This window comes from Oryctolagus cuniculus, chromosome 18, assembly GCF_964237555.1.
Source record: "Oryctolagus cuniculus chromosome 18, mOryCun1.1, whole genome shotgun sequence".
Taxonomy (NCBI): domain Eukaryota; kingdom Metazoa; phylum Chordata; class Mammalia; order Lagomorpha; family Leporidae; genus Oryctolagus; species Oryctolagus cuniculus.
In genome coordinates, this window is record NC_091449.1 from 3,031,463 (window position 1) to 3,058,514 (window position 27,052).

A 27,052-nucleotide genomic window follows, 5' to 3' on the forward strand; every position below is an offset into this window, starting at 1 on the left:
GGCATTGCTGCAGGGGTGGGGGGTCCTGGGGCGACCCTGGAGGAGGGGATGCCAACAAGCTTCCTGGGGCTCTTCCTCTGGCCCCAGCCATCTCCATCTCCGTACCTGCATCGGTTCCTCTGTTCTGAGCATTGTCCAGGCTTGGGGTCACTTCCTCGGCTCAGGAAAAACCCGGCTGTGTCTGCATCAGACGGGATCTGGGCTGCGGGGCCTTCCCACACTAGGCAGCGTGCACTTGCTTCCGGTTTAAGCCTGCCTTCGCGTTTGTGGGGATGTGGTTTGTAGTTTCTCAGCGGGTATCTTTTTTTTTTTTTTTTTTTTTTTTGCTGTAGTAAGTAGGAGTCCTCTTCCCCTAGTTTCTCCATGTCCTGTTGGCGTATCTGAAGTCCGCTGCCTTTCGCTTCCGTTGTCAGCCGCTGCGATACCAGATCTCTTACTGCAGGCGGCAGTGTGCCCTGGAGTCTCTCCGCGTTTCCAGCTGTGTAATCAAGTCACCCGCGGTGAGGACTTTCAGCTGTTCCCTTGTGGTTGTTACTCCTCTCCCTGATTGCTTTCTTCTGATTTAATATTTGTAAAGATTTATTTCTTTGAAAGGCAGAGTTAAGGGGAGAGAGGGGGGAGGGGGAGGGGAGGAGGAGGGAGAATCTTCCATCTGCTGGGTCACTCCCCAAATGGCCCCAACAGCTGGGGCTGGGCTGGGCCAGGCCAGAGCCAGGAGCCCGGAGTCCAGCCAGATCTCCCACACGAGTGGCAGGGGCCCAGGGTCTTGAGCCACCACCTGCTGCCTCCCAGGTACATGAGCAGGGCACTGGATCGGAACTCGAGCTGCTGGGACTTGAAGCGGCACTCTGTAGGGGCCGCAAGCATCCCAGGTGGCGGCTAAACCTGCTGTACCACACACCAAGCCCTCACTGTAACTGAAACAGATTTCTGTCTATTTGTGCACGTTGTGGTACAGCGACGGGGAGTGAGCCAGTGGGTGGGACTTCCTCTCATGTAAAGAACCATTGCACTCCAGCACTACAGAGGAACACGGAATTGTACTGGGGCTCTGCAGGAATCCCGCAACAGGCCTGGCCGGGGGACGTGGGAGACAGCAGTGAGACGGCAGTGCTGCTCACCAGGCCCCTGCCTTACCTGTGGTGTTTGCAAGAGGGAAGGGGTGAAGGGGTGATGTCAACCTCTCTGAATTTCAACAACTTTCCTTTTTTTAAAAGATCTATTTATTTACTGGAAAGTCAGAGTTACACACACAGAGAGAGGAGAGGCAGAGAGAGAGGAGAGGCAAAGAGAGAGAGGCGGAGGGGGGGGCAGAGAGAGAGAGGGGGGCAGAGAGAGGGGGCAGAGAGAGGGGGGGCAGAGAGAGAGAGAGGGGGCAGAGGGGGGGGCAGAGAGAGAGAGAGAGGGGGCAGAGAGAGGGGGGCAGAGAGAGAGGGGGCAGAGAAGGGGGGGCAGAGAGAGAGAGGGGGCAGAGAGAGGGGGCAGAGAGAGAGAGGTCTTCCATCTGCTGGTTCACTCCCCAACTGGCTGCAATGGCCAGAGCTGGATCCATCCAAAGCCAGGAGCTTCCTCCAGGTCTCCCATGTGGGTGCAGGGCCCAAGCACTTGGCCATCCTCCAACTTCTTCCCCAGACCACAGCAGAGAGCTGGATCAGAAGTGGAGCAGCCAGGACTATAACCAGCGCCCACATGGGATGCCAGCACTGCAGGTGGCAGCTTTACCTGCTATGCCACAGCGCCAGCCCCAACAACTAACTTTCAAAACACCTTCATAGGAACAAAGAAGAGAGAGGCAGAGCTGCCCCACAGTGGGGCCGACAGAGGTGGTGGAGTCAGGCCAGCTTCACTGGGGCTCCCCACGCAGCCAGGATCCTGGAGAGGGCCACAGCCTCTGCAACCCGCACTCCGCTGCAGGCATTCACCAGCAGGAAGCCCACTTCAAGAGTCTGCCAAGTGTTTAAACAAAGACTACTTTATTGAGCGTTTAAAATTGTCCGTGGCTCGTCCAAGGCCACCGAGCAAGTTAAAACCCTCACTCCCAGGGAAACCGCATCGCCCGAGTTCCCAGCACAGCCACCGCGCCCGAGTGCAGAGCGCAGACAACCGGGGGCCCAGGCCCAGCCCCCAATCGGTTCCCGCATGGGATGACAGTGCCTGCAGGCGGAGTCTGCTCTCATGAGCCCGGCCTGTCCGTGTCATTGGCTGATGACCCTCAGGTAGGGATTCCGCTCTTGCACAGCCGTCAGAAGCGCCTGGGTTTCCTCTCCGAGTTCCATGTGTTTCAGCCTGTCAAATACAAGAGAGGCCCTGTTCAGTCCCCACCTCTCTAGGACTCCCCTCTGCACCTAATTTCTCCATCCCTTCCTACCAGGGGAAGGGCCTGGCCACCACACGGTGGGATCTGCAAAGTGTCCACTCCCGACTCTCCAAAAAAGAAAACACAGCAGCCCCCATTCATGTCTAAGTCCTCCAGCCCACACATGACGGACTTCAAGCAATGGACTTGATGTCAATGCACACAGGGGCGCCAAGGCTTACGCAGGTCTCCCCTCCCCTGCCACCTGCACCCCGGTCCAGCAGCACACACGTCCGGAATCTGTGATACCCAAAGCTCTGACTCCACGGAAACATTAACGTTTGCACGAGGAGTCGGGAAGCCGGGGCGGAAGCCTGAAGCTGTGTTTATTTTGAAGAGGTAGAACGGAGTGGATATCGAGGCACAGTGGGTTAAGGTGCCACTTGGGACACTCGTATCCCGTATTGTAGTGCCGGGCCGAGTCGTCACTCGTCAGCTTCAGATCCAGCTTCCTGCAACACCTCCGTGAGGCAGCAGATGAGCTCCAGTGCTCGGGCCCCTGCCACCCACATCAGAGACCTGGATGGAGATCCTGGCTTCAGGCTTTGGCCTGGGCCACGCCTGGCTGTCGCAAGCATTTGGAGAGTGAACCGAAAGTGGATGAAAATCTCTGTTGTTCTGCCTTCCAGGTAGATGAAAAAAATAAAGACAAAATAGCACTAGTTCCCATCATCCCAGAGCCTGGTCCAACCCTCTGTGAAGGGTTTTATGTGCATATTTTTTTAAAAAGATTTATTTACTTGAAAGAGTTACACAGAGAAGGAGAGGCAGAGGCAGAGAGAGAGGTCTTCCATCTGCTGGGTCACTCCCCAATTGGCCCCAATGGCCGGAGCTGCACCGATCCAAAGCCAGGAGCCAGGAGCTTCTCCCAGGTCCCCCATGTGGGTGCAGGGGCCCAAGCACTTGGGCCATCTTCTACTGCTTTCCCAGGTCATAGCAGAGAGCTGGATTGGAAGTGGAACAGCCAGGTCTCAAACCGGCACCCATATGGGATGCCAGCACTGCAGGTGGTGGCTTTACCCACTACACCACAACACTGGCCCCACATGCTTATTTCATGAAAGTTTCACATTCTTATTTGTGATGCAGACACTGAGGCTAAGCAATGTTAAGGAACTGGCCCAAGTTAAACAAAACCTGAGTGTGCTAGGGTGAGGCTACCCATCCCAGCCACGCGGTTCTGGGGTCCCTGCTGTTGTATGCCACACTCTGTTGCCTTGCATCCGACAGAGGACTGAAGATCCTGTCTCGCTTCTTAGACGTAAATGCTCCCTGTCCCTGGTATCTGTTTAGCTGCAAAGGTTCCAAGTCGCTCCACCTCATTGCCAGAGTAAGCTATGTTCTTTGGTGTACCCAAGTGTCTTAGTACACATCTTTGTGAGTTTGTCCATGGGGGAGAAGTGGAGAGACTCCAAACAGAAATAAGGAAATGGAAATGCTAATGACCTGACCTGAGATGTGTGGTGAAAGATTACACTGTCTTCCGTCAAAACCCACAAAGATTCCACGTCAGGGAAAAACCAAAGCAAAACCCTCACGTGAGTGTGAAAATCACCTATCTGGTTTCATCAAATTTATCTTACCATCCGGTGTCTATTTTCATAATCACCACGTCAGATAATTATTCCTGTTCTTCAAAGAGGACTGACCCACAGACAGAACAGGTGCCTGGCCCAGGCCACAGAGCCAAACACGAAAAAGCTAGGAATCCACACAGATCTCCAAGACTCAGAGAGGAACGTTTTGAGCTGTGAGCGCAAGTTAGAGAGAGAGCACCAGCCCCGACGGAGATTACAAAGACGGGCTTCCACCACCAGCCCCGACGGAGATTACAAAGACGGGCTTCCAGCACCAGCCCCGACGGAGATTACAAAGACGGGCTTCCAGCAAGTGAACCTTTCAGCAGAGAAGAGAAGAGACTGCTTTCCAGCACTGCAGTTCAAAGGTTCTTTATGGTTTTTTCATTTTTGAGGGGGGGGGGGGAGAGAACACCACCCATCTACTGGTTCACTCCCCAGACACCCACATGTGCAGTGGCCTGGGTGGGCAGCACTGAAGCCAGGAGCCTGGGACTCTGTCTAGGTCTAACACACAGGTCAGGAGGAACCCAATACTTGAGCCGTCACCTGCTTTCCCCCAGCGGCACATTAACAGGACGTTGGAATCAGGAGAGGGGCCGGGACTTGAACCCAGGCCCTCCAACGTGGAATGTGGACATGCCAAGTGCAGCCTCAACGGCCACGCCAACCCCCCCACTCTGGAGTTTCAGCAGTTTTAACCTGACATCTTATACATCCATTTTCCAGAAAGGAATGGCCTAGTAACTGCTTAGGATTGTCTCGACCACATATTTCTCGGAAAAGGGTAAAGGAAAATGAAGAGAAAGAGAAATGCTAAGGATTTATGTGTAGTTACCTAATAAATAATAACATACAAATAATTTGTTTTATATCTTTGCAAGTTAAAATTACATCAACTCTACATTTACATACTGTCAATTATAATACCTGTGTATGTACAAGAATAGATCCTCCTTGACTCATGGTGTGATACATCTTGATTAATTAAAAATACCCTAAGTCAGGCCAGCGCTGCGGCTCACTAGGCTAATCCTCCGCCTTGCGGCGCCGGCACACCGGGTTCTAGTCCCAGTCGGGGCGCCGGATTCTGTCCCGGTTGCCCCTCTTCCAGGCCAGCTCTCTGCTGTGGCCAGGGAGTGCAGTGGAGGATGGCCCAAGTGCTTGGGCCCTGCACCCCATGGGAGACCAGGAGAAGCACCTGGCTCCTGGCTCCTGCCATCGGATCAGCGCGGTGCGCCGGCCGCGGCGGCCATTGGAGGGTGAACCAACAGCAAAGGAAGACCTTTCTCTCTGTCTGTCTCTCTCTCTCTCACTGTCCACTCTGCCTGTCAAAAAAAAAAAAAAAACCCTAAGTCAAGAAGGGTACCCTAATATATGGTTGCTGGGAATGCTAATTAGTGCCATCATTATGGAGAACACTATAGAGATTCTTCAAAAGCTACATACGGATCTTCCATACGGCCTGGCTATCCCATTTCTGGAAAGTGAAGTCAGCGTATGAGAGAGCCACATCCAACTCCATGTTTATAGCAGCTCAATTCACAACAGCAAAGATATGAACCAAGCTAGAGGTCCATAAGCTGATGACTGGATGAAGAAAATGTGTGCACACACACACAATAGAATACTATCCAGCCATAAACAAGAACAAAATCCTGACATCTGCAACAAACTGGGTGCTAAGTGACAACTCAGACCCACCAAGACAAATGCCACGTGCTCTCTCTCGTATGTGGAAGTCAACAGATGCAGAGCATAGACACGTGACGGCATATGGGCATACAGATCATCATCAACATTGTCTCCACTGAATGCTATCATCTGCACGACAAAATACCCGTCTTTCCTCACTCTGTAATCACTGTCATGACCCCACATTTCGTACTCATGTCCCTGTTTGAGAAAAAAGGTATCCATGCATACGTGTTCAACACCTACACATGAAGTGAATATGGAAAAATGGCAAACATTGTCCAGTCTGAGGCCAGCACTGTGGCAGAGTGGGTTTAGCTGCCCACCTGCAACACTGGCGTCCCATTGAGCACTGACTCGAGTCCTGGCTGCTCCACGTCTGGTGCAGCTCCCAGCTAATGCACTTGGGAAAGCAGAGGAAGAGGACTTGTGTGCTTAGGTCCCTGCACCCATGTGGGAGACCTGGATGAAGTTCCAGTCTCCTGGCTTCAGCCTGGCCCAGTCTCAGCCGTTACCACCACTTGGGGATTGAACCAGTGAATGAAATATCTCTCTTGCTCTCTCTCTCTCTCACTCTCTTCTCTCTTGCTCTCTCCAACTCAGTCTTTCAAGTAAATAAATGTCTTTACAAAAAAAAAAGAAAGTGCAAACCAACACTTTTGTAAAGTCAAAATGTCCTAACTCAGGGCCTTCTGTGTCAACAGAGGCTATGTTTACCAACATAGAGATCTACGGATACACAACTGCATTTGTAAGTGTGCCACTCTTGTGCAGTGACCGTTTGCATTATACTAGTACCAAGAACGGTCATTTAGGGAGCATCACTGGTGGCCAGGACTTTGCACTCACTGCCCCTCAAAGGGGGCATGGTATTTGCATTTGAAATGCAAAGGGTCAGAGTGCATTTCCGGTCCCAGCACATCCCTTCCAAGCCCAAGGATGCCTCCCACCAAGCAGGACCCCTGGCAGCTCACCTCAGCACCTTCAGGGCACACCCTGGGTGGCTCACGGCTGCCAGCAGCACAGCCAGCCCATTGTGGTCCAGGGCGTTGCAGGACAGGTCCAAATCCTGCAGAGTCCTGCTGCCGGTGAGAGCGTAAGCCAGATCCTCACAGCAGGCGCTGCTTAACCCACATATCTGCAGCCTGCAATCAAGACACAGGGTGAGAAGCAGGTGAGCCGAGAAGCAACGCATGGTGAGGATGGGAGCCTTGGCAGGACCTACCCGAGGGTCTCCAGGTGGCAGCTGGGCTGCACCAGCGCCTCACACAGCAGCTTCACGCCGGCGTCCCCTATAGCGTTGCTCCCAATCTGCAGACACCTGAGGTCCTGGCTGCCGACCAGAGCCTGGGCCAGGTCTCCACAGCCGGCGGCGGTGATCAAACATTCGAACACGCTGCAAAGGAAGAATGGTCTCACGTTCCCCCACGCGTCTCTTTGCGTGGGGGAGATCCACATCACGGGAAGTTAACTGCCGAACAGCTCAGCGGCGTTTACCACACTCCTGAGGTTGTGCCAAACCCATGCACGTTAAAAAAATCCGGAAACACTCGTTCTTAGTATTCAATACGACTAGAAGGACGCAAGTCCTAATCTGGTCCTTTTTTGCCTCTGTTTGGGGTCAGGTCCGTCTGTCCTGTGCCCCCTCTCTGCAGAGCTGAGAGCTGGCACATCCAGGGTGCAGTGTCCGGGCTGGAGACCTCTATGCCCACACTCACTCTGTCCTCACCTCAGCCCAGCGATCCCCTTACCGCTTTCTGGCCCTAGGACGTCAACTTGGCTCCCTGGTGGGTTTCGCTCTTGCTGTCGCACGTCGGAAGTCCTGAGCACAGGGCTGGTTTTGGACGCCGCCCACACGTTGCCAAGACTCACCGCTCACTCTGCCCTGCGCACGTCTGAGTTTGTCTCCTTGATGGGTTCTGCTGGCCACTGGCACCAGCCTAACTCCTTCACCCCGGGGATTCCCACTAAGTGAGTTGGCACCATCCTCCAAGTTCCATTTTCTCTTTTATAGTTTGCATGTTTTTCTCTTCCATGTTGCCTGCTAGATCTATCTTCTGTGTCCCCATCTTTTACTTTTGTCTGATCTCCTGCCTCACCCCTCTCTTACAGTCTTAATTATACTGATAATTTCTACGTGTTGGATGTCACCCTTTCTGCTGGTTTTACTGTACGAGTTCCTTCTCCTGACTGTCACAGCACGAATGTGGTGGTCTCCTCACGCCCTCCTCCCCCATTCCTCTCTAAAGCATCCCTTGTTCCATCCACGCTAATTCCCACGCGTGGTTTGGGGACCCTGCCTCCATGGTTTACCCTTGTATCTGGGATTTGGGATCTATTTTTCCACCCACCCGTGGTATTTATCCCTCTCAGAGAACACTGGCAGACATGGTTCTAGCCATAAAACCATCCCCTGTGCCTAGTCAGACTCCCCCACCCCCAAGCCTTTCTGCACACTGACTGCATAGTGCGGCCGCTCTCAAGGAGCCAAGCCTGCAGCACGGGAGTCAGGCTGTGCATCTGTCCCCGGGACAATGCCACAGAACCCAGCCAGGGGCTCTGGAGCCGCCCCCCACTCCCCACCCCGCATCCTCAGCACAGACCCGCAGTCTCCCCGGCACCGAGCGCCTCCCAGCTCTGGCAGACATCCTGGCCCCGGGGGAACCCACCGCAGAGACCGCAGGCGGCAGCTGGGGTGTCTCAGGGCGTCACAGAACTGCTTCAGCCCCGCGTCTCCCAGGATGTTGATGCTAACGTCCAGGTACAGCAGCCTGCAGTTGGAAATGAGGACTTGAGCCAGGAGTTCCCAGGCGGCCTCACTGAGGTGGCAACTGGTCAACCTGTAGGACGGAAGCACAGGTGAACTGAGAGCAGGGAAAAGGCACCCAGGACGGCGTGGCACATGCACCCACTCCAGCCGACGGCTCTGCGGCCTCGCACACAGAATCCCCCCGCAAACCCGGTCTTTTCCTTGCTCTTGATCCTTCTAGGTCTCGCTTTGAAGAATTCTTTTTTTTAATAAGAGTAGCGCTGAGTTTAAAGCTAATTCCATCTCCTTCCCTGCGTGGGTCCATTCTGGGTCCTCCACCTGGTGCCTCCGGATCGCAGAGGGTTTGGGCCGACGGCACAGCACTGTGCCCCACAGCCCCAGGCTCAGATCCCCCGAACCCCGCAGAAGGCTCCTCCCAGGCCTCTGCGCTGTGCACACGGATCAGAACCTGGTCCGGGAAGCCACCTTCCATCCCAGCCTCTCTGTGAGCCCCCCAACCCCAGCCAACACTGCCCCCTGGAGGGTCACCCCAGGGTACTGATAGAGTCCCAAAGCCGAGGTGGAATAGGGGAAACCTTGGATCACAGGAAGACAAACACCCTGAGGACACACTGGTTACAGGTGTGCCCCTTGGATCATCATGACTGCTCTGAGAGTGAGGGGGAGAGGGAGGGGGAACGAGGGGAGGGAGGGAGAAGGAGGGAAAGGGGGGGAGGGGGAGGGAGTACTTTAAGCCACCTCTGCGGTCACTTACGACACCAATGCGTCACAATGACAATACCAGGTCAGCAGGAGTTTCACTGTCTGGTGTTCAGGGAATAATGAGATGCCATGTTTTCTGATGTTTGTGGTCTGCGGTGGGTGGGACTCACAGATGTGGATCCCCCCGAGCCTGGGCTGACCTCACGTGCTGGTCACTGCCCCTTCTGTTTACAGAGGAGCAAGCCGAGAGGGAGAGGTTACACAACTCGCACGAGAGGTCGTGCGCACCTGCAGACCCGGGGCTAGAACCCAAGGCTTTGATTCTCAGGCTCCGCGCCTTGACAAACCTCTGCTGACGGACAGACCACCCGACGCCTGCTTACACACAGGCCGGGCAGCAGGTGCATCCCTCCCCTAAGGGGGCTGCTGCAGCCTCTGGCCGGAGAAGAGGACCCAGGCCAAGACTCTGCAGTCGTCAGGGGCAAGGCCACAGCTCGCCGGCCTGCGGGAAGGGGAAATCCCATGGACTGACGTCTCCGCCCCTAACCCTACCACAGACAAGAAGCAAACATCTGCTGTCCACGTAAACCGCACTGAACTCGAGTCCATCCCCGATGCCCACTGACCCGTCGCCTAGGCCCTGATGGAAGTCCACTGGGACTCGCTCGGTCCCAGCTTATCTATTCTTAGCACCACCCCCGCCAGGGACTCCTCTCCCTGCACCTGGGAGACATGCGAAACACACAGTGTAGTCTGCAAGGACCCCACCCCACCCTCTGAATCCCCACGGGGCAACCATGCTTGACCACAATGTATGTGTGAGTGTTTTAAAGGGACGCTTGTGTGCTATTCCCAAACTCACCCCTCAGCTGGGCCCCACTTAGGTTTTGCACGTGTCCACTCTAGAACAAGGGGCCTCTGGGCAAGAGGCGTCTCCTAAAAGAGCATTCCCCAGAGGAAGCCTGGAGCGGGCGTCCCGGGGCTTGCTGCTGTGGTCCGACCAAGCAGCTCTGTGCTGCCAGGGGTATGGTTTATTAAGTCCTGCACTCTCCTTACCTCTGCTGCCACAGAAAATAAACCAGGCTCAGGGACAACAGAGCAAAGACATAAACAGCCATGGTTGTTATCGAAAAATGAAAGTTGGGGGCCGGCGCCGTGGCTGACTTGGTTAATCCTCCATCCATGGTGCCTGCATCCCATGCTGCCACCGGGTTCTAGTCCCGGTTGCTCCTGTTCCAGTCCAGCTCTCTGCTGTGGCCCGGGAGGGCAGAGGAGGATGGCCCAAGTGCTTGGGCCCTGCACCTGCATGGGAGACCAGGAGAAGCACCTGGCTCCTGGCTTTGGATCGGCACAGCACCAGCCGTAGAGGCCATTTGGGGGCTGAACCAGTGAAAGGAAGACCTCTGTCTCTCTCACTGTCGGACTCTGTCAAATAAAAAATAAAAATGAAAGTGTAGCTGGAAAGTCACCCGCCCATGGCTGCTCACATCGCTCTGGGAAGACTGTTGGGGAAGGTGTGTTTCAAAGTTATTCCCAGATTCCAGACCTGATGTTCAGGAAGTGAGAACAGGATGAGCCTACTTCAGACTGCACACAAAATGGAACTCAGAATGAATCTTCAGATAGAAGAACCAGGGGCCAGTGCTGTGATGTAGCAGGTAAAGCCACTGCCTGCAGCACCAGCATCCCAAATGGTCACTGGTTTGAGTCCCAGCTGCTCCAATTCCGATCCAGCTCTCTGCTGTGGCCTGGGAAAGCAGTAGAAGATGGTCCAAGTCCTTGGGCCCCTGCACCCATGTGGAAGACCCGGAAGAAGCTCCCGGCTCCTGGCTTTGGATCAGCGCAGCTCCGGCCATTGTGGCCATCTGGGGAGTGAACCAGCGGATGGAAGACCTCTCTCTCTCTCTGCCTCTCCTTCTAATTCTGACTTTTTTTTTAAGATTTATTTATTTGAAAAAGAAGAACCAACGAAACTTTAGAAGACAGCGGCATTCGTCGTAACGATGTTGGGTTACGTAATGATTTCTGACACAGGTCACCAGAAGTACTAGAGACCCAAAATAACAAATTCCAAGTAAAGACAACTCCGAATGGGATGCAGTAAGTCACAGTCAGCACACGTGCATGTCAACATATATGAAGAACTCTCGTGACCCAACAAAGGCACAACTAAAAACGTGAGACGGACTGGGGTGAAGTTTCTCCCGAGAGGATCCACCGTGGTCGGAAAGCACAGGAGATGGTGCTCACCCTCACCAGGTCATCCGGGGAAAGAAAGCCTGAACCACCGAGAGCCGGCATGTGGCACAGCGGGTTGAGCTCCTGCCTGTGACACCCCTCCCATGTTGCAGAACCAGCTTGAGACCTGGCTGCTCTGCTTCCAGTCCAGCTCCTGCTCATGAGCCTGGGAGAGCAGCCAGTGATGGCCCCTGTGCCAGCCACATGGGGGAGCTGGAGGGCGCTCTAGGTTCTGGCTTTGGAGTGCCCAGCCCTGGCCACTGTGGCTGTTTGGGAAGTAAACCAGCAGGTGCAAGATCTCTCCCCCTACCTCTATCACTCTGCCTTTCAAATAAATAAAATAAATCTGTTTAAAAAGCCCTAACGAGATTCTACTTCACACCCGTCAGGATGGCTATAATAATGTGAAAAAGGAAAATAAATATTGGCAAGGATTGGAGAAATTAGAACCCTTATACATTGCTGGAGGGAACATAAAATTGTGCAGCCACTAAGTAATTTGATGGTGTCTCCGAAAGTTAAATGTGACCCAGCAATTACATTCCTAGAGACTAGCCCAAGAGAACTGAACCAAAATGTTCATGATACACTGTTCAGAAGAGTCAAGAGTCAGAAACAATGCAGCCAGTGCCGCAGCTCACTAGGCTAATCCTCCGCCTTGCGGCGCCGGCACACCGGGTTCTAGTCCCAGTCGGGGCGCCGGATTCTGTCCCGGTTGCCCCTCTTCCAGGCCAGCTCTCTGCTGTGGCCCAGGAAGGCAGTGGAGGATGGCCCAAGTGCTTGGGCCCTGCACCCCATGGGAGACCAGGAAAAGCACCTGGCTCCTGCCTTTGGATCAGCATGGTGCGCCGGCTGCAGCAGCCATTGGAGGGTGAACCAATGGCAAAGGAAGACCTTTCTCTGTCTCTCTCTCCCACTGTCCACTCTGCCTGTCAAAAAAAAAAAAAAAAGAAACAATGTAAATATTCTCAGTAGATGAACAAAACCACTTCTACTGATACAAAAGAAGACTACTTAGCGACAAGAAGGAGTGGAGCACCGATACGTGGTAAAACTGATGAATTTTGGAAGTATGGCGCTGAGTGAAAGCAAACCACTCACTAAAACCCACACATTGTGTAATTCAATGTCTATGAGATGTCCAGAAGAGGAAAACCTATCAAGCATGGAGTGGTTTCCACAGGCCAGGGGTTTCTTATCAAGGCGATGAGAATGTTCCAGAATTAGAGGACCAGGATGGTTCCACGTCACTGTGACTATACACTAAGATCGCTACATTGCATATTTTAAAAGCACAAGCTTTTTGGTATGAGAATTGTATCATTAATTCTCTTTGAATCTTTGTGTGTTTGACTGATGGGAGCTTAGAGAAATAGCAAAGCATCGAAAGGCGAAGTATCTGAACCTGTTGATGCCAATGCACTAAGTAGAGACTAAATATGAATGCGGATTCTGGGGCTGGCACTGTGGCTTAGAGCGTTAAGCTCCTGTCTGCATTGTCAGCATCCCATATGGGCGCCAGTTCGAGTCCTGGCTGCTCCACTTCCCATCCAGCTCTCTGCTAGTGTTCCTGGGAAAGCAGTAGAGGATGGCCCAAGTGCTTGGGTCCCTGCACCCACGTCGGAGACCCAGAAGAAGCTCCTGGCTTCGGATCATTCCAGCCCCAGCCGTTGCGGCCATTTGGGGAGTGAACTCGTGGATGGAAGATCTCTGTCTCTGTCTCTCTGCCTTTCAAATAAATAAAAATAAGTCTTGAAAAGGGGGGGGATTCTTACTTGATTTTAAAAAATGCTTGGCATATATATACCACATGTACAGCAGGGAAAAGCCGCACCAGTTGTAAGTGCGTTCAGAAGGTCAATGCACTTGTGCTACCAGCGTCCAGGTCTAGACACATCCAGGTGGGCACATCCCTTACGTCCTGTGCTCCCCACCTGTCGCCAACCTAACCAACATCTCCACTGTTCTTTGAATGTCAATAAAACCACACGGTCTGCCCTAAGTCTGACACAGTCCCGTCACTGACATGCGAGTTTCCTCTCCATTTTTTCCTATGCTGCAGACCGTTCCCCCTCGTGGAAGATGAGCATACAACCACAGCTCTCTCATGGAACTCGCCGCTAGGGTTCATTGACATTTTTTCAGTGTTATGAATAACGGACACGAACGTTTCATGTCTGTCTTTTAGCAAACGGAACCAGGCAACTGCCAAACACGCGCCGAACAGTGGAATTTCCGGGTCACATGATAGCCAAGTTGTTCTTCCCAAGAACGTGCGTCACTAACTGGCTTCCGTACTCTGCCCTCGGTTTCCCAGCAGGTTTAGTTTGCATACGACAGGCAGGAAGCAGACAGGTGGACAGAGGTGGGCAGTGAGAACAGCGCGCGGTCCCCTCTGGCCTCCAGCCAGGGACCTGGGGACCAGGGAGACTTACAGGAGCCCCTCCACGCCGCACATCGGGTGGTTCAGGGCCTCACGCAGCAACTTCATGTCATCCCACGAGAGAGCCATGCGGTTGAGTCTCAGGTATTTCAAGCCTGGGTTGTGAGTGAACACTTCGAAGAAAGCCAGCTTCTCACACGTCATGGTGACTTTATTCATCCTGCAACAACCAACGTTGTTAAGGTTTTCCTGCTCTCTGGCCCCGGAGCCCAGCCTGAGCGCCTGTCTGTCTTTGATGGCTTCCGACGACAACTTCGTAATTAGCTCAGACTGTTCACCACCCAGCCAGCTAGCCCGGTGGTTCTCAACCCCAGCCGATTTTTCCAGTCACCCGCACAGAACAGTTGCCAACGACTGCAGACGGCTGTGACCCCAACCAGGAGCGACCGCCGCTCGGTGGAGGGCAGAGGCCAGGACCCCGTTTCTCCGCGTCTGTGCCCTGGGCTGCAGCTCTCCGTCTACGCAGCTGGTCCGAGACAAGAGCTACAGGTCCGGACTGCCTTGCACTCACATGAGCTTTTGCAAGCGGCACCCGGGCTGCCTCAGTTGATGACAGAAGATCACCAAGGTAGGCTCCGTGAAGCTGCTGTCCACCACCTGCAGTTCCTGGAGGTGCTCACTGGAGGCGAGCACAGAGCAGATCTGAGACCAGTACAAGAAGTTCTGCCTCGTCCTGCCGCGGAGAAGGAAGAACACGCTTTCCACGAGTGAGCCGAGGGCCGAAGCCACGCCCCCGCCCCCGCCCCCGACGGCCGAAGGCACCCCCCACCATGGCCAAAGCCGCCCGCCCACCGATGCTGAAGCTGCCCCCCGCCCACCCCTCCACTGACACAGCGGCAGGAGGCACGTGACCCAGCCCCTCTTGCAGTCAGGGAGAAGCCCGGTCAGCGCAGGTCATCTTGCAACGCCGCAGACGTGCTTGGCTGTTCCCCGGAGGGAGCGGCGTTTCTGGCATATAAAAGAGGCCAGGGATGCTTCCACACCCCCCACAACGCACAGAACAGTCTCCTTCAACCCCCAGGAAGGCCACTCCAAAATCACCTCTGGTGCCAAGGTTGAGGAGCCCTGCCTGTGTCCAGTGCCCGTCGTTCCACAGTGAAAGGTGGGTCCAGACACCACAGCTGAGCCCAACCTTTGACACCCCTGCCTCAGCCCCAACAGCCTGTGTGCAGCGTCCTCCCCTTGGGAACCGGCCAGCTCCCTTGAATTTGGGGTGCGACACCTCACCTGTCCCATGGCCATAACACAATCCACCTCTTAGCCATCTTGCCTAGTACCAAATTGGAATTTGCAAGATTTTTTTTAAAGACCTATTTATTTGAAAGGCAGAGTTACAGAGAGGCAGAGGCAGAGGTGTGTGTGTGTGGGGGGGGGGTCTTCCATCTGCTGGATCACTCCCTAGATTGCCTCCAACAGCCAGGGCAGAGCCAGGCAGAAGCCAAGATATTCTTCCAGGTCTCCCACGCAGGTGGAGGGGCCCCAGGACTTGGGCCATCTTCTACTGCTTTCCCAGGCCATAGCAGAGAGCTAGATTGGAAGTGTAGCAGCTTGGACTTGAACTGGCACCCCTATGGGATGCTGGCACTACAGGCGGTCACTTTACCCACTAAGCCCTAGTGCCGACCCCCATAAGATCCTTAGAGTAACTTTCAAAGTGTATTTTGAAGCTGGGATGTGAAGAAGGAGTCCAGTTATGATCCAGTGGGAGGGATGTAAGTATTGATTCTGGGTGCTTTTCTGAATGATGGGCAGGTGTATGTGAGACACAATGCAGTGTTCTCAGTGACCCACTCAGGGTGAAAAGCATGACCATGACCTCAAAATCCCATCACGTCTTCTTTATGGGGAGTCCCAACGCTAACCCCACGGCCAGTTTCCTCATGGGACAACGGCAGCTAGGAAAGCATGCGTCTCAGGGACAAGGTCACTGAGCGTCAGTTACGTTGTCTGAACACAAGAAGAATGAAACTCTGATTTGCAGCAAAATGTACAGGACTGGGGGACACACGTTCGGTGACTGGAGTCAGACACCAGGCCAGTGTCGTGGTACACAGTTAAGCCACCGCCTGCAACACCGGCAGCCCAGTCCTAGTAGGGGTTTGGGTCTTGGCTGCTCCACGTTCAGTCCAGCTCCCTGCTAATGCACCTGGGAAAGCAGTGGGAGACGGCCCAAGTGTTGGGACCCTGACATCCACTCGGGAGACCGGATGGAGCATCTGGCTCCTGGCTTTGGCCTGGCCCAGCCCTGGCGGTTGTGTCCATTTGGGGAGTGAACTAGTGGCTCAACGAGCTCTCTCCCTCTCTTTTTTCCCCTACCTCCATCACTCTGCCTTTCAAATAAGTAAATACATCCTTAAAAATTTTCCACAGAGAGCCAACTGGGGACTTGAACTAACTCCTGTTTGACAGAAAAGGCAAGAGTCTAACCATGACCCTATACAAGTAGGCACTATTCCATCAAGAGACCCGTCTGAGCACACGGATGGACTCTGAAACGGAGGGGCTCACCTGTACGTCCTCGGGTCTTCTCCCCTAAACAGGGCTTGGATGGAAAAGCAAAGCTTCCTCAGGTTGTAACAATGTTTTAAGTAGGAGGCAGCCATCCCCAGGTCGGAGCTGGAAAGGAAGGTCAAGTTCAGTTCTTGGAAGCAGGCCATCACTTGCCCTGCAAAGACGTCGTCCTGAATCTCCGAGAGACAGTAAAACAAGACCAAGAAATCCACCTGCGGGTGAAAATCTGCACACCCACTTATGTTCTGCAGCAACTGCTCCAGTTCCTCTTTTCTCTGTCGGGACAGGTTTGAGCCAAAGAACGCATCCAGCTTCTGTCGCTCCCTTTCGTTTAACAGGCCGAACAGGAACAACCCCAGCAAGATCGAAGACCTGTTTCTGTTCAGAACGGTCAGCAGTAGCGTCCGTGTGCACTGGACTGCAGGGTTAGGGTGTGCGCTGGGGTGCTGCAGCAGGTAGAACAGGGCGGTGCAGAACTGCAGCAGAGCCTTATGGGGGAAGCCGTACAAGTTCTCGGGCGCCCGGCACCGCAGCACCTTGGTGTCCAGCAGTGTGGGGATGGCCGTGTCCCCGATCCCGTTTCTCCCGAGCACCTCCTGGTTGAAGAACTGTATGTGTGTCCACGTGCCCTCCGCAGCCAGGGAACACAGGTTCTTCAGCTGCTCCTGGCTCTGCTGGGTTGGATACGCAGCACCGTTGGGTGTGAACGCGTTGAAGATGAAGGAGATGAACGTAGAGGTGACGCTCTGGCAGGTCAGCGCCACATCTCTGCCCCTGTCCATATCCTGCTTCATGGACGTGCCCACGAGCCAGCAAAGGATGGGGTTTTGGCACATGGAGAAGAGGCGGTCGTTTCTGTTCACCAACTGGAAGGCTTCCAAGGCTCTACGCTTGTTTGAAAACAAGCTGCCGAAATACAGCTTCTTGCTGTTCCTGCTGAATCCCAAGACTGTTTTAACGCTCGGATCCTGCAGCCCACTCAGCAGCTCCCCTCGGCACTGGGGCGTGACCGCGAGGAGCAGGAAGGCGGCCGGGAGCAGGGACTTCGCCAGCAGGCTGCGCAGAAGCACCTTCCCCGGCCGCGGCTCCAACCAGTGGCTGCACAGATCGGACGGGGGCCCGGCCATGTCACCGCTCATCTCTTCGACGTTGTCGACGAGGAACAGGAGTCTCTCAGGCTGGGACACGACATCCGCCAGGGGAGTGGAGTGGTGAGGCCAGTCTCTGGAGATGAGCGACGCCAGGCTCGTGCTGGCCAGCTGCCTCACCTCTCGGCAGCAGAGGTAGAAAACGTACGAGAACCTGTCTTGGTAGATGCTGCCGTCCGACCAGGCCAGCATCAGCTTCCTCAGCAGTGCCGTCTTCCCGATCCCTCTGGATCCCTGTAAGACCACGGTATGGAACTGTCTTCCGGTGTCCGTCGGAGCTAAGACGAATTTTAAAGTCTCCCGTTCCTCTTGGGTCAGCTTCCACTCGAACTCGTGACTTCTAAACAAGGAGTCTCTGGACCACACGTGGGGAAATGTGCTCCTGACGTGGTCTTGATACATCTTTGTCGGCCTTGAGTCTGGGAGGGCGAGAGACAGCACCGCGTGTTAGAGGTGGACACTCATTTCTACAGCAGCTTTTCTTCTCGGGGATCTGCAGACTATAGCCCTCAGGCCGAGGGGGAGAGGAGAGAGGGAGGGGAGGGGGGAGGGGGGAGGGGGGAGGGAGAGAGGTGGGGAGGGCGAGGGGAGAGGGAGATTGCCCTGGTGGTGAAATTCAGAGCTGTATTTCAGGCGCACCAGACTGGAACTTGATCCTTCAGCCATCCCGAAAGTATTGGAAACAAACTCCCTTATAAAAAGGACTCTTCTTTCCACAAGTGGGGTGGTCTTTGCTTTCTGTGAGTGAATGGTGGCTGATGGACCAAGTATGTGGGGGGCTGTTGTAGAAGAGAAATTTTCGCTACGTCCCTGCGTGACTGTTAATGGGTTTGCCTGGACGTAGGTGACGGATCTGATCTAGCGCCCCTGGGAAGGCAGGTGATGCCGCACTAACCCACCGGGCAGGCAGGACAATGGCTTCTCCCAATCTTTCCACCCCCGGAAGTTCCTAGCTGCTCCAAGTGGCAGCCTGGTGTCAGCGAGGATCCACCAGCGCCCCAGGCTTATTAGGCATTTTTCTCATCCCTTAGTGCCTTTCTGCGCCCCTGGTTCTGTCAACTGCTCTGACGATTTTAGTTCCGTGTTTCGTAACTCTCCAAGGACAAACTACATGGGCACGACCTTGGCCCGGCTGTGGAGGGAGGTAAAGGCTCAGCCACCCACAGGAAGGTCTACCTTCAGACCTCCCTGAAGTACACTCCAGCAACGCCCTTTTGTTGTATTGAAGTTGCAAGTTCAAAGAGTGTTCTTCGCATAAATCACTTTTCACAAGTCAAACACGGTGACGGGGCGGGTGTTGGGCCTGGTGGCTCGGACGCCTGCACCTCTCTTGGAATGCCTGGCAGAGGGTGATGCCGCACTAGGTGAATCCCTGCCGCCCAGCTCTGGCTACTGAAGCTATCTGGGGAGCATGTCACTGTGAGGGCAAAGAACAAAGTCTAACAGAGAGCTACCTCCTGCCAGAGAAGCTTGAAATATGCAAAGAATGCGGCCCGCGCCTCTGCCTGAGGTGCGGCATCCCACGCGGGTGCCAGTTCTAGTCCCGGCTGCTCCACTTCCCATCCTGCTCTCTGCTGTGGCTTGGGAAAGCAGTAGAAGATGGCCCAAGTGCTTGGGCCCCTAATCCACATGGAAGACTCAAAAGAAGCTCCTGGCTCCAGATAGGCCCAGCTCGGGCTGCTGCAGCCATTTGGGATGAAGACCTCTCTGCCTATAGACAGAGACAAAGGAAGGAAATCAGGTGCCCCCCCACACACACACACACACTCACTTTGAAAAGCAGCTGCCCCCAGTTAACTAGTGAAGCAGCTGCCACTGGGATTTTGTCTAGGGAGGGAAGACGTCCTAAGTTCTGTGTCTGTGAACTCCAGTCAGAAGTCTGTCCTAAGAAATCTGCCCCTGGTATCTTTTTTACAAACATACTGGCCCCACCGACTACTGGAGTGTGGTCCCAGGTCATGTAGGCTGCAGTCTAAACCCAGCAATGCTGTGACGGCTAAGGTCTGATGCGGAGGCTGCATGTTGTAGAAGACAGGGACTGCTGCCCAGCTCTGAGGATTCCAGCTGAGCCTGATGGCCTCATCAACCGCTTGACCCACCACCGTCTCTGGCGCCTGTTTGAACCAAGGGAGCTTTCTTACCCCCGGTTTCTATGGCATACCTGTAACTCTGCCTTTCAAATAAGCAAATCTTTAAAAAACCGCAAAGATGGGGCCGGTGCTGTGGCTCACTCGGTTAATCCTCTGCCTGTGGCACCGGCATCCCATATGGGCGCTGGGTTCTAGTCCTGGTTTCTCCTCTTCCAGTCCAGCTCTCTGCTGTGGCCCGGAGGGCAGTGGAGGCTGGCCCAAGTGCTTAGGCCCCTGCACCCCATGGGAGACCAGGAGAAGCACCTGGCTCCTGGCTTCAGATCAGCGCAGCTCCGGCCGTAGCAGCCATTAGGGGGGTGAACCAACGGAAGGAAGACCTTTCTCTCTGTCTCCCTCTCTCTCACTGTCTAACTATCTGTCAAATAAAAAAAATGCAAAGAAACAGTAACAATTTATGCCAGGATAGATATAAATGTGATCCTTAAAGAAACAGAAATATTAGCCACCCCAACTTGATCAGTATGAACTATAGACATGTACTGAAGTATCACACTGCATTGCAGAATGGGGTGTAACTACTATATATGAGTAAAAAACAAACAAAAAAAAGGAACCAGAAACAGTAACCATCCCAATTTGATTATTACATACTGCACACGAGTATTGGAGTCTCGTGTTACACCCCACAAAAATGTACAATTTAAAAAGGACTGCCCTGCGTGGGCCTGGAGATCATTATGTGTGACGTACGCTGGACTAGAAAGGCAAACACCACATTTTCTCTTATTTGTGGAAGTTAACACATAGAAAGTGTAGAAGCTGTGTTCCTGTCTTCACTGGGTTTCAGAGGAAACACTGCTTCCCTGAGCACACAGCCATGGCCACCTCCCCGCCCTCCTCACACGCCCCTCCCCGCTCTGCCCACACGCCCGTCCCTGCTCTCCTCTCCCCACACGCCCCTCCCCTCCCCGCTCCCCGCTCTGCCCACATGCCTGCCCGTCCCCGCTCTCCTCTCCCCACACGCCCGTCCCCGCTCTCCTCTCCCCACACGCCCGTCCCCGCTCTCCTCTCCCCACACGCCTGCCCGTCCCCACTCTCCCCACACGCCCCTCCCCGCTCCCCACTCTCCTCACATGCCCCTCCCCGCTCTGCCCACATGCCCCTCCCCGCTCTGCCCACACGCCCCTCCCCGCTCTCCCCACACGACCATTGTCAAGAATCCCCGGCTGTGATGTTAGCAGCCCTGCTGTCAGGAAAAGCAGCATCCATGTGTCCGTGTACACTGTCTGCATACGAAGCGGATGTGGTGGAGTGTTAAAGACTGTGCAATGCTAAAGCTAAATAATACACACAAAAAGAAGACATCGTTCGTGTATCACAGCTTCTCCAACAAGAGCTTCTCTCTACAATGCATGCATTCGAGACAACTCAGAAATCCCGTGGAGCGCTGCACTTGATGGCAGAGGAAGCACACGTGACAATCAGTGAGCCTCAGTGTATTTACACACATTGCGCAGGTCTACGTCATACATGCATTATACACGTATAGACATCATATATGATGTACGGCAGCTGCCGACTGCTGCTCTTGGTGGGCCAGACCCACAGTTCCCGCACCACAGCGTCTCCTTGGAGAGCTCCTGGCCTGGATGCAAGTTCTCCAGTTAGGGTGAAATCCCGGGAGAGCCAGAGAGAGGTACAACCCAGGTTCAGGCACACGCCGATGTTCCACCACACAGAACCACCAAGGCCACGTGTTCTGTGTCCTCCCCACCAGAAAAGCATCTTCCCACCGCACAGTCTGGCTCTGCTGGGAGAAGCCACCCCAGCTGTGGCCCGAGCCTCATCCCCGCGGGCCCACTCACCTGCGCTCTCTCTTCTGGCCCTCTCACAGAGGTCCTCCCTGCCCATCGTGTGAAATATCCTCAAGGTCATGTCCCACGCCTGCTGCTCCCCATAGTGCTTGGTCAGCAGGTCCGCGAGAACTTCCCGGGACGCCACCTTTACCTTCGCCCAGGGGATTTGCTGGATTCCAAGTTGCGAAGTCTCCAGCCTGAGGAGCTCCTTAAACTTGGCCAACTCCTCCCTTCTCAGCTCCCCCAGGTACCATATAAGGCCGAAGTCCGAGAAGAAGGAGGATGCCATCTTGTCCGGGACAGAGGTGCTGGTCTTCAACGAGGCGGTGGCCAGAAATAAGACAGAAGTGCAACCTGTAGAAAATGTAAGGCAGTCCCAAGTTCTTTCAGGTGGTCACCAACTTCTTGTTTTTATTTTTATTTATTTGAAAGGCAGAATTACAGAGGGCAGGAGGGAAAGAGAGAGAGCGAGAGAACAAGAGAGATGTCCCATCCACTGGTTCATTCCCCAAACAGCTGCAACAGCGGGGCTGGGCCAAGCCAAAACCAGGTCTCCCACATGGGTGCAGGGGTCCAAGCACGTGGGCCATCTTCCCCTGCTTTCTCAGGTGCATTAGCAGGGAGCTGGATCAGAAGTGGAGCAGCCGGGACTCGAACCGGAGCCCAAACGGGATGCTGGTGTTGCAGGTGTGCTCAACCTGGTATGGTACAACACCGGCCCCAAACACCAACTTCTTGTCCAGTCCCTTGCTAGCTCCAGGGCATGGGGGTGAGGAATCCTTCAGACAAGACTGAGCCTCCCTCACCTTCTCATTGGAAGGGCCATGGACACAATGATGCCTGGAAAACTCCACCTAAGAGAGAAGACTCAAAAGGATGGCGCTGGTCCCAGCTCTGCTGATGCCTGATGAGAGACAGCATACACAGCACTCAGTTTGAGTATCCAGGACGACCTGATGAAACCTTACAATAAATGCCAGTATCGGCCGGCGCCGCAGCTCACTAGGCTAATCCTCCACCTTGCGGCGCCGGCACACCAGGTTCTAGTCCCGGTCGGGGTGCCGGATTCTGTCTCGGTTGCCCCTCTTCCAGGCCAGCTCTCTGCTGTGGCCAGGGAGTGCAGTGGAGGATGGCCCAGGTGCTTGGGCCCTGCACCCCATGGGAGACCAGGATAAGTACCTGGCTCCTGCCATCAGATCAGCGCGGTGCGCCGGCCGCAGCACGCCAGCCGCGGCGGCCACTGGAGGGTGAACCAACGGCAAAGGAAGACCTTTCTCTCTGTCTCTCTCTCTCACTGTCCACTCTGCCAGTATCAACTAGCTGGAAAAATCAACCATGGGAGCCCAGACTGCAGACGAAGGCTTCCATAGTCACAGTGTGTAACGAGAAGGCAGAAGTGTGATAATGGACAAGGAGGACCTCCCAGGAGGACCACAGATGGAGGAATCCAGAGGATACACTCAGCCTGTTCTCATAGGGCCCCTCTTCAACATAGAACCAAACGTAGACCAAGCCGTAAGTCGTGGGAGACTACATCCCTTCTCAGTAGTCAGAGATGGCGTGGTTACCCCCAACACACCACTGGTGTGTGACAAAAGCATGGAGGAGGAGGAGCTCTTCCACAAATCACGCAGGAGAAACGAAGTCCAGATTAGAAAAAAATATCCTAGATACAGACTTCACATCTTACCCAAAAGTAAGTCCCATGATCTCATTCATGTGGAATGTAACATCTGAGCTCAGGGCCGGCGTCATGGCACAGCTGGTTAGGTCACCATCTGTGACACCAGCACCCCGCATGGACCCTGGTTCAAGTCCCAGCTGCTCCACTTCTGATGCAGCTCCCTGCTAATGCGCCTGGGAAAGCAGTGGAAGATGGTTCAGGTGCTTGGGCCCCTGCCAATCCACCTGGGAGACCTGGATGGAGCGCTCCCTGGCCATTGCAGCCATTTGGGAAGTAAACAGCAGATGGAAGACCTCTCTCTCTCCCTCTGTGTAATTCTACTTTTCAAAGAAATTTTAAAGAAGCTATCTTTTCTTTAAAAAAAAAAAAAAAAAAACCTTGAGCTCATAGAAGCAGAGAGCAGAATGGTGGTTATCAAAGGCTGGGCAGTGGGAGAGTAAAGGAACGGAGAGAGCTTGGTTAATGAGTATAAAGTCACGGCCAGGTAGAGGAGTAGGTTCTGGTGTTTATCACACAGTGAGGGAGTATGGTTAACACTCAAGAATCACGCACTCCAATATAGCCAGGAACAGGATTTGAATAGTCTCATCACAAAGAAACAATAAACGTTTGCGACAGTGGATAGTTCAAGTGCCCCGAGTGGCCCAAGGCCCCGTGTAAGTGCAGCAAGCACACCGTGCCCCACAGCACGTGCGATTACTCTCCGTCTGTAAGAGAAAAAGGACTCAAGTACACACGGGCTACAGAGCTCAATGGGAGATGCAAAAAACTAAGACTTTCAGATGACGATGCAGGAGAAAATCTACTGAACCCAAGGCATCGTTACGAGCTTTTTTAGGTAAAACATGAAAGGCACAATCCATGAGACAGACAGACATTCTTAGAGACATTTCCTCAGTGGAGGACACTGCTAAGAGTGAACACGAGAGGGGCAGCGCTGTGGCGTAGCGGGTAAAGCCACCACCTGCGGTGCTGGCATCCCATATGGGTGTCGTTCCGAGTCCTGGATGCTCCTCTTCAGATCCAGCTCTCTGCTAGGGCCTGGGAGGGCAGTAGAAGATGGCTCAAGTCCTTCGGTCCCTACACCTGCATGGGAGACCTGGAAGAAGCTCCTAGCTCAGGATCAGTAGGGCTGCAGTCATTTGCAGCCATCTGGGGAGTGAACCAGCGATGGAAGACCTCTCTCTCTCTACCTCTGCATCTCTATAACTCTGCCTTTCAAATAAATGAATCTTTAAAAAAATAAATCTTTAAAAGAATACATGGTTTAGATCACTTCTTGGCCTTAAAAAGAATGAATACAGTGCTTGACGCCTTCCCACATCCCAGGGGAAAATGCCTTTGAAATGACCAATCTGATTATTCGTATCCAGAATATACAAAGAACTCTTAGAACTCAACAAGACAATCACCAACCCAATAAAAGATAAGCAAAAGATCAACTACTTCATCAAAGAAGATCCACGGCGGCAAGAAAGAATACGAAAAGATGAGTGACATCATCTTCAGCACAATGAAGCCTCGGAGAGGTGCGATGCCGCTACACACTACTGAAAGGACTGGCCACGCTTCTGGTGAGATGAGAAACCAACGGCTGGAGGGGCTTTGCCTAGTTGCCACTGGGAAAGCCAAAGAGCAGATCTCCTCGGGAAGCTGGCTTGACTCCCAGGCTCAGGGGCTGCGAGAAGACAGATTCCTGCCATTTTGAGTGCTGGCAGCCCAGGCAGGCACACCTGGAACACAGGGCCCAGAAGCCTTCAGAAGACTCACAAGGAAATGGAGCCACCAGGTAAATCTACCTTGGTGCCAAAGTATTGGAAATTCACGCACACCAGGCATCAGCAACCAGGATGATGGAAAACCGCGTATTCCGTTATGGGTGCTCCAGCTTCTGCTTCCTGATCGTCTCGAGCGGCGTCAGGAATCCCAGAAAGAGGCGGCCACCTTCTGCACGCCAGGTCTCGCCCCATGATCCACTCCCTGGGCTGCGTTTCCGAGAGCCCTCGCTGGTCGGCCTCAGCTCACCTGGCAGCCTTGAGGCTTGCGGCACCTGTAGCTCCTCTGCACCACTAACTTAGAGTCGAAAAAAGCCAGCCAACAGAGCGGAGCCGCCTGGCCCTGGATCCAGGGGGACCAGCCTTGGGAGGCTCGGACGTCGACTACTCCTGAACCCAGGGGGTTAAGCATCGCCGCCACGAGCCGCCCTTGAACGTGCTAGAGAAGCGAAAGTGGAGAGAGCACCTCGAGGTGAGGACCTGACGGACCCTCTCGGCCAGGTGAGAAAGGAGACAGCAAGAAGAGGGGAGAATGGAGACGGGCAGCAGCCACGGAAATCAACCGACGGAAGAGACGCCCGGCCACAGGGGCCCTGACTCACCCTCCAGGTCTCCCCGGCTGGTCCTTGATGGGGGGCAGCTGGAGCCCAGAGGAAAAACTCTGTGGGGCCATTTCATTGGCCAACAAGTTCCTCCCTTCCCATTGGCTCAGGACGACTTGCTGCTAATTGGCGCTGGGAACAGGTGAACCAGAGCTTTCTCCACCCCCACTTTGGGTGTCAGTCTAGCTTTTGCCCCGGCACCCAAGAGAATGGTGGATATTTCAGAGTGAGCTTCTGATTTGAGGTCCCCAGGGCTTCTGACTGCACGGAGGTTCTGCCACCCCCTCCAGGAAGGCTGGCTTGGGAGCGGGGATGACTGCCCGTGCTCTATAGCGTGTGATTCCTTCCCACAACCCAGACTCCTGAGGAATACTTCTGCATCCTGATCATCTCTCTGCGGCCGCCGTATCCGGTGAGTGCTGGCTACCGTTGTTGGGAGTATGGAGAAGGGCATTGTGGTTTTCAGGGGTGAGGTCAACACTTGGGTGGTGAGCACACGTTCCCCTGTGTCCCAGCATCCTTAGCGCCATCACACTAATCTGTGATGTTCATCGGAGATGGTCAGGTTCCAGGTACTGTGCTTCTAGAACCCCCGCATGGCTTCCTCCGTGCGAGATTCTGCTTTCTCAGTAGGGTGGTTGTGAACACACAGTGTGTATAAGGAGTGTGGAGAGCATGACGGGAAATTTGAGGAGCGGCCACTGTCTTAGCTGCACCAGCACCCGTCCACGGCCCCGATGGAGAACGAGGCTCTGTTGGGGCCGTCACAGACCCTGGCTGCCAGCTGCACGTCCCTTCCATCCTCGGTAGTTTCCACTAAAGTGAAGGGTCTGCCCCTGGACCTCTTCACATTTGCACTGACACAGGTTCCCCAAGGAGGCAGGCTTAGTTTCTGCTGGTTTTGAATGATAGCGTATAATCCCGTGTCTTGATTCTCTGGCTTATCCTCACACCTCTGAGATTTCCTATTGCAGTCAATCTCTAGTCACGGCCTTACATACTTAAGTGTATCCGTTCTCGGTGAGAGACAGCTGGCTTGTTCCTCGGTGTCCCCTAACGTGAACGATGCTGTTTTGAACACTCGTGTACGTAGTCCCTGGTCCGCAGCCCTCCGGAACTGCTGGTCACACAGGCACAGGTCTCCCACTGACTGCCTACCCATAATAGTTTGACCAACTCACACGAGCACCAGGTTTTCATGGCTATCCCCATCACAGCCCACTCTTGCTATTGTCAAAATTTTACAATAGTGGCCACACGTTGATTGGAAAAAGTAGTTTGTTGTCGATTTCACTCACCTTTACCTGATTATTAACACAGGTGAGCGTTTTTGACACGTTCACGGCCACTTGTTGCCTCTTTTAGGAAACGCCTTTTCACTGTGAGGTCTCTAGTGGTGTTTTCTGTCTGAATTGGTGTGTAGAGCTGCTCTCTGTATTCTGGTATAACAGGTTGGCAGTTATGTGTAATCCATATATCTTCTCCCCATTGGTGGCTTATATCTTTTTTTTTATAAGGGTTGTTTGCTGGACAGTATTTATTTTTAATGAAATGAAGATTTGCCGGCCAGCACCGTGGCTCACTAGGCTAATCCTCTGCCTGCAG

The 27,052-nt window shown here is 54.0% G+C and overlaps 1 protein-coding gene across 1 annotated transcript; it reads right to left on the reverse strand.

The window, feature by feature from the left end:
• Window positions 1–1,974: 1,974 nt before the first annotated feature.
• Window positions 1,975–21,735, reverse strand: NLRP4 (NLR family pyrin domain containing 4). Its single transcript, XM_070063467.1, has 8 exons — window positions 21,396–21,735; window positions 16,290–17,859; window positions 14,293–14,454; window positions 13,774–13,941; window positions 8,298–8,468; window positions 6,854–7,024; window positions 6,603–6,773; window positions 1,975–2,286 (listed from the first exon to the last, which is right to left on the reverse strand). The coding sequence occupies exons 1-8, from the start codon at window positions 21,673–21,675 to the stop codon at window positions 2,196–2,198; spliced, it is 2,784 nt and encodes a 927-aa protein (XP_069919568.1). The 5' UTR covers window positions 21,676–21,735; the 3' UTR covers window positions 1,975–2,195.
• Between the last annotated feature and the right edge of the window lie 5,317 nt (window positions 21,736–27,052).

Coding starts and splice junctions, on each gene's coding strand:
- NLRP4 (XM_070063467.1), bottom strand. CDS start 21,675: ATGGCATCCTCCTTCTTCTCGGACTTCGGCCTTATATGGTACCTGGGG. Junction 13,942..14,292: donor TGCCGCTTGCAAAAGCTCAT/GTGAGTGCAAGG, acceptor TGGTTGTTGCAG/GATGAATAAAGTCACCATGA. Junction 8,469..13,773: donor TGCGGCGTGGAGGGGCTCCT/GTAAGTCTCCCT, acceptor TCCGTCCTACAG/GTTGACCAGTTGCCACCTCA.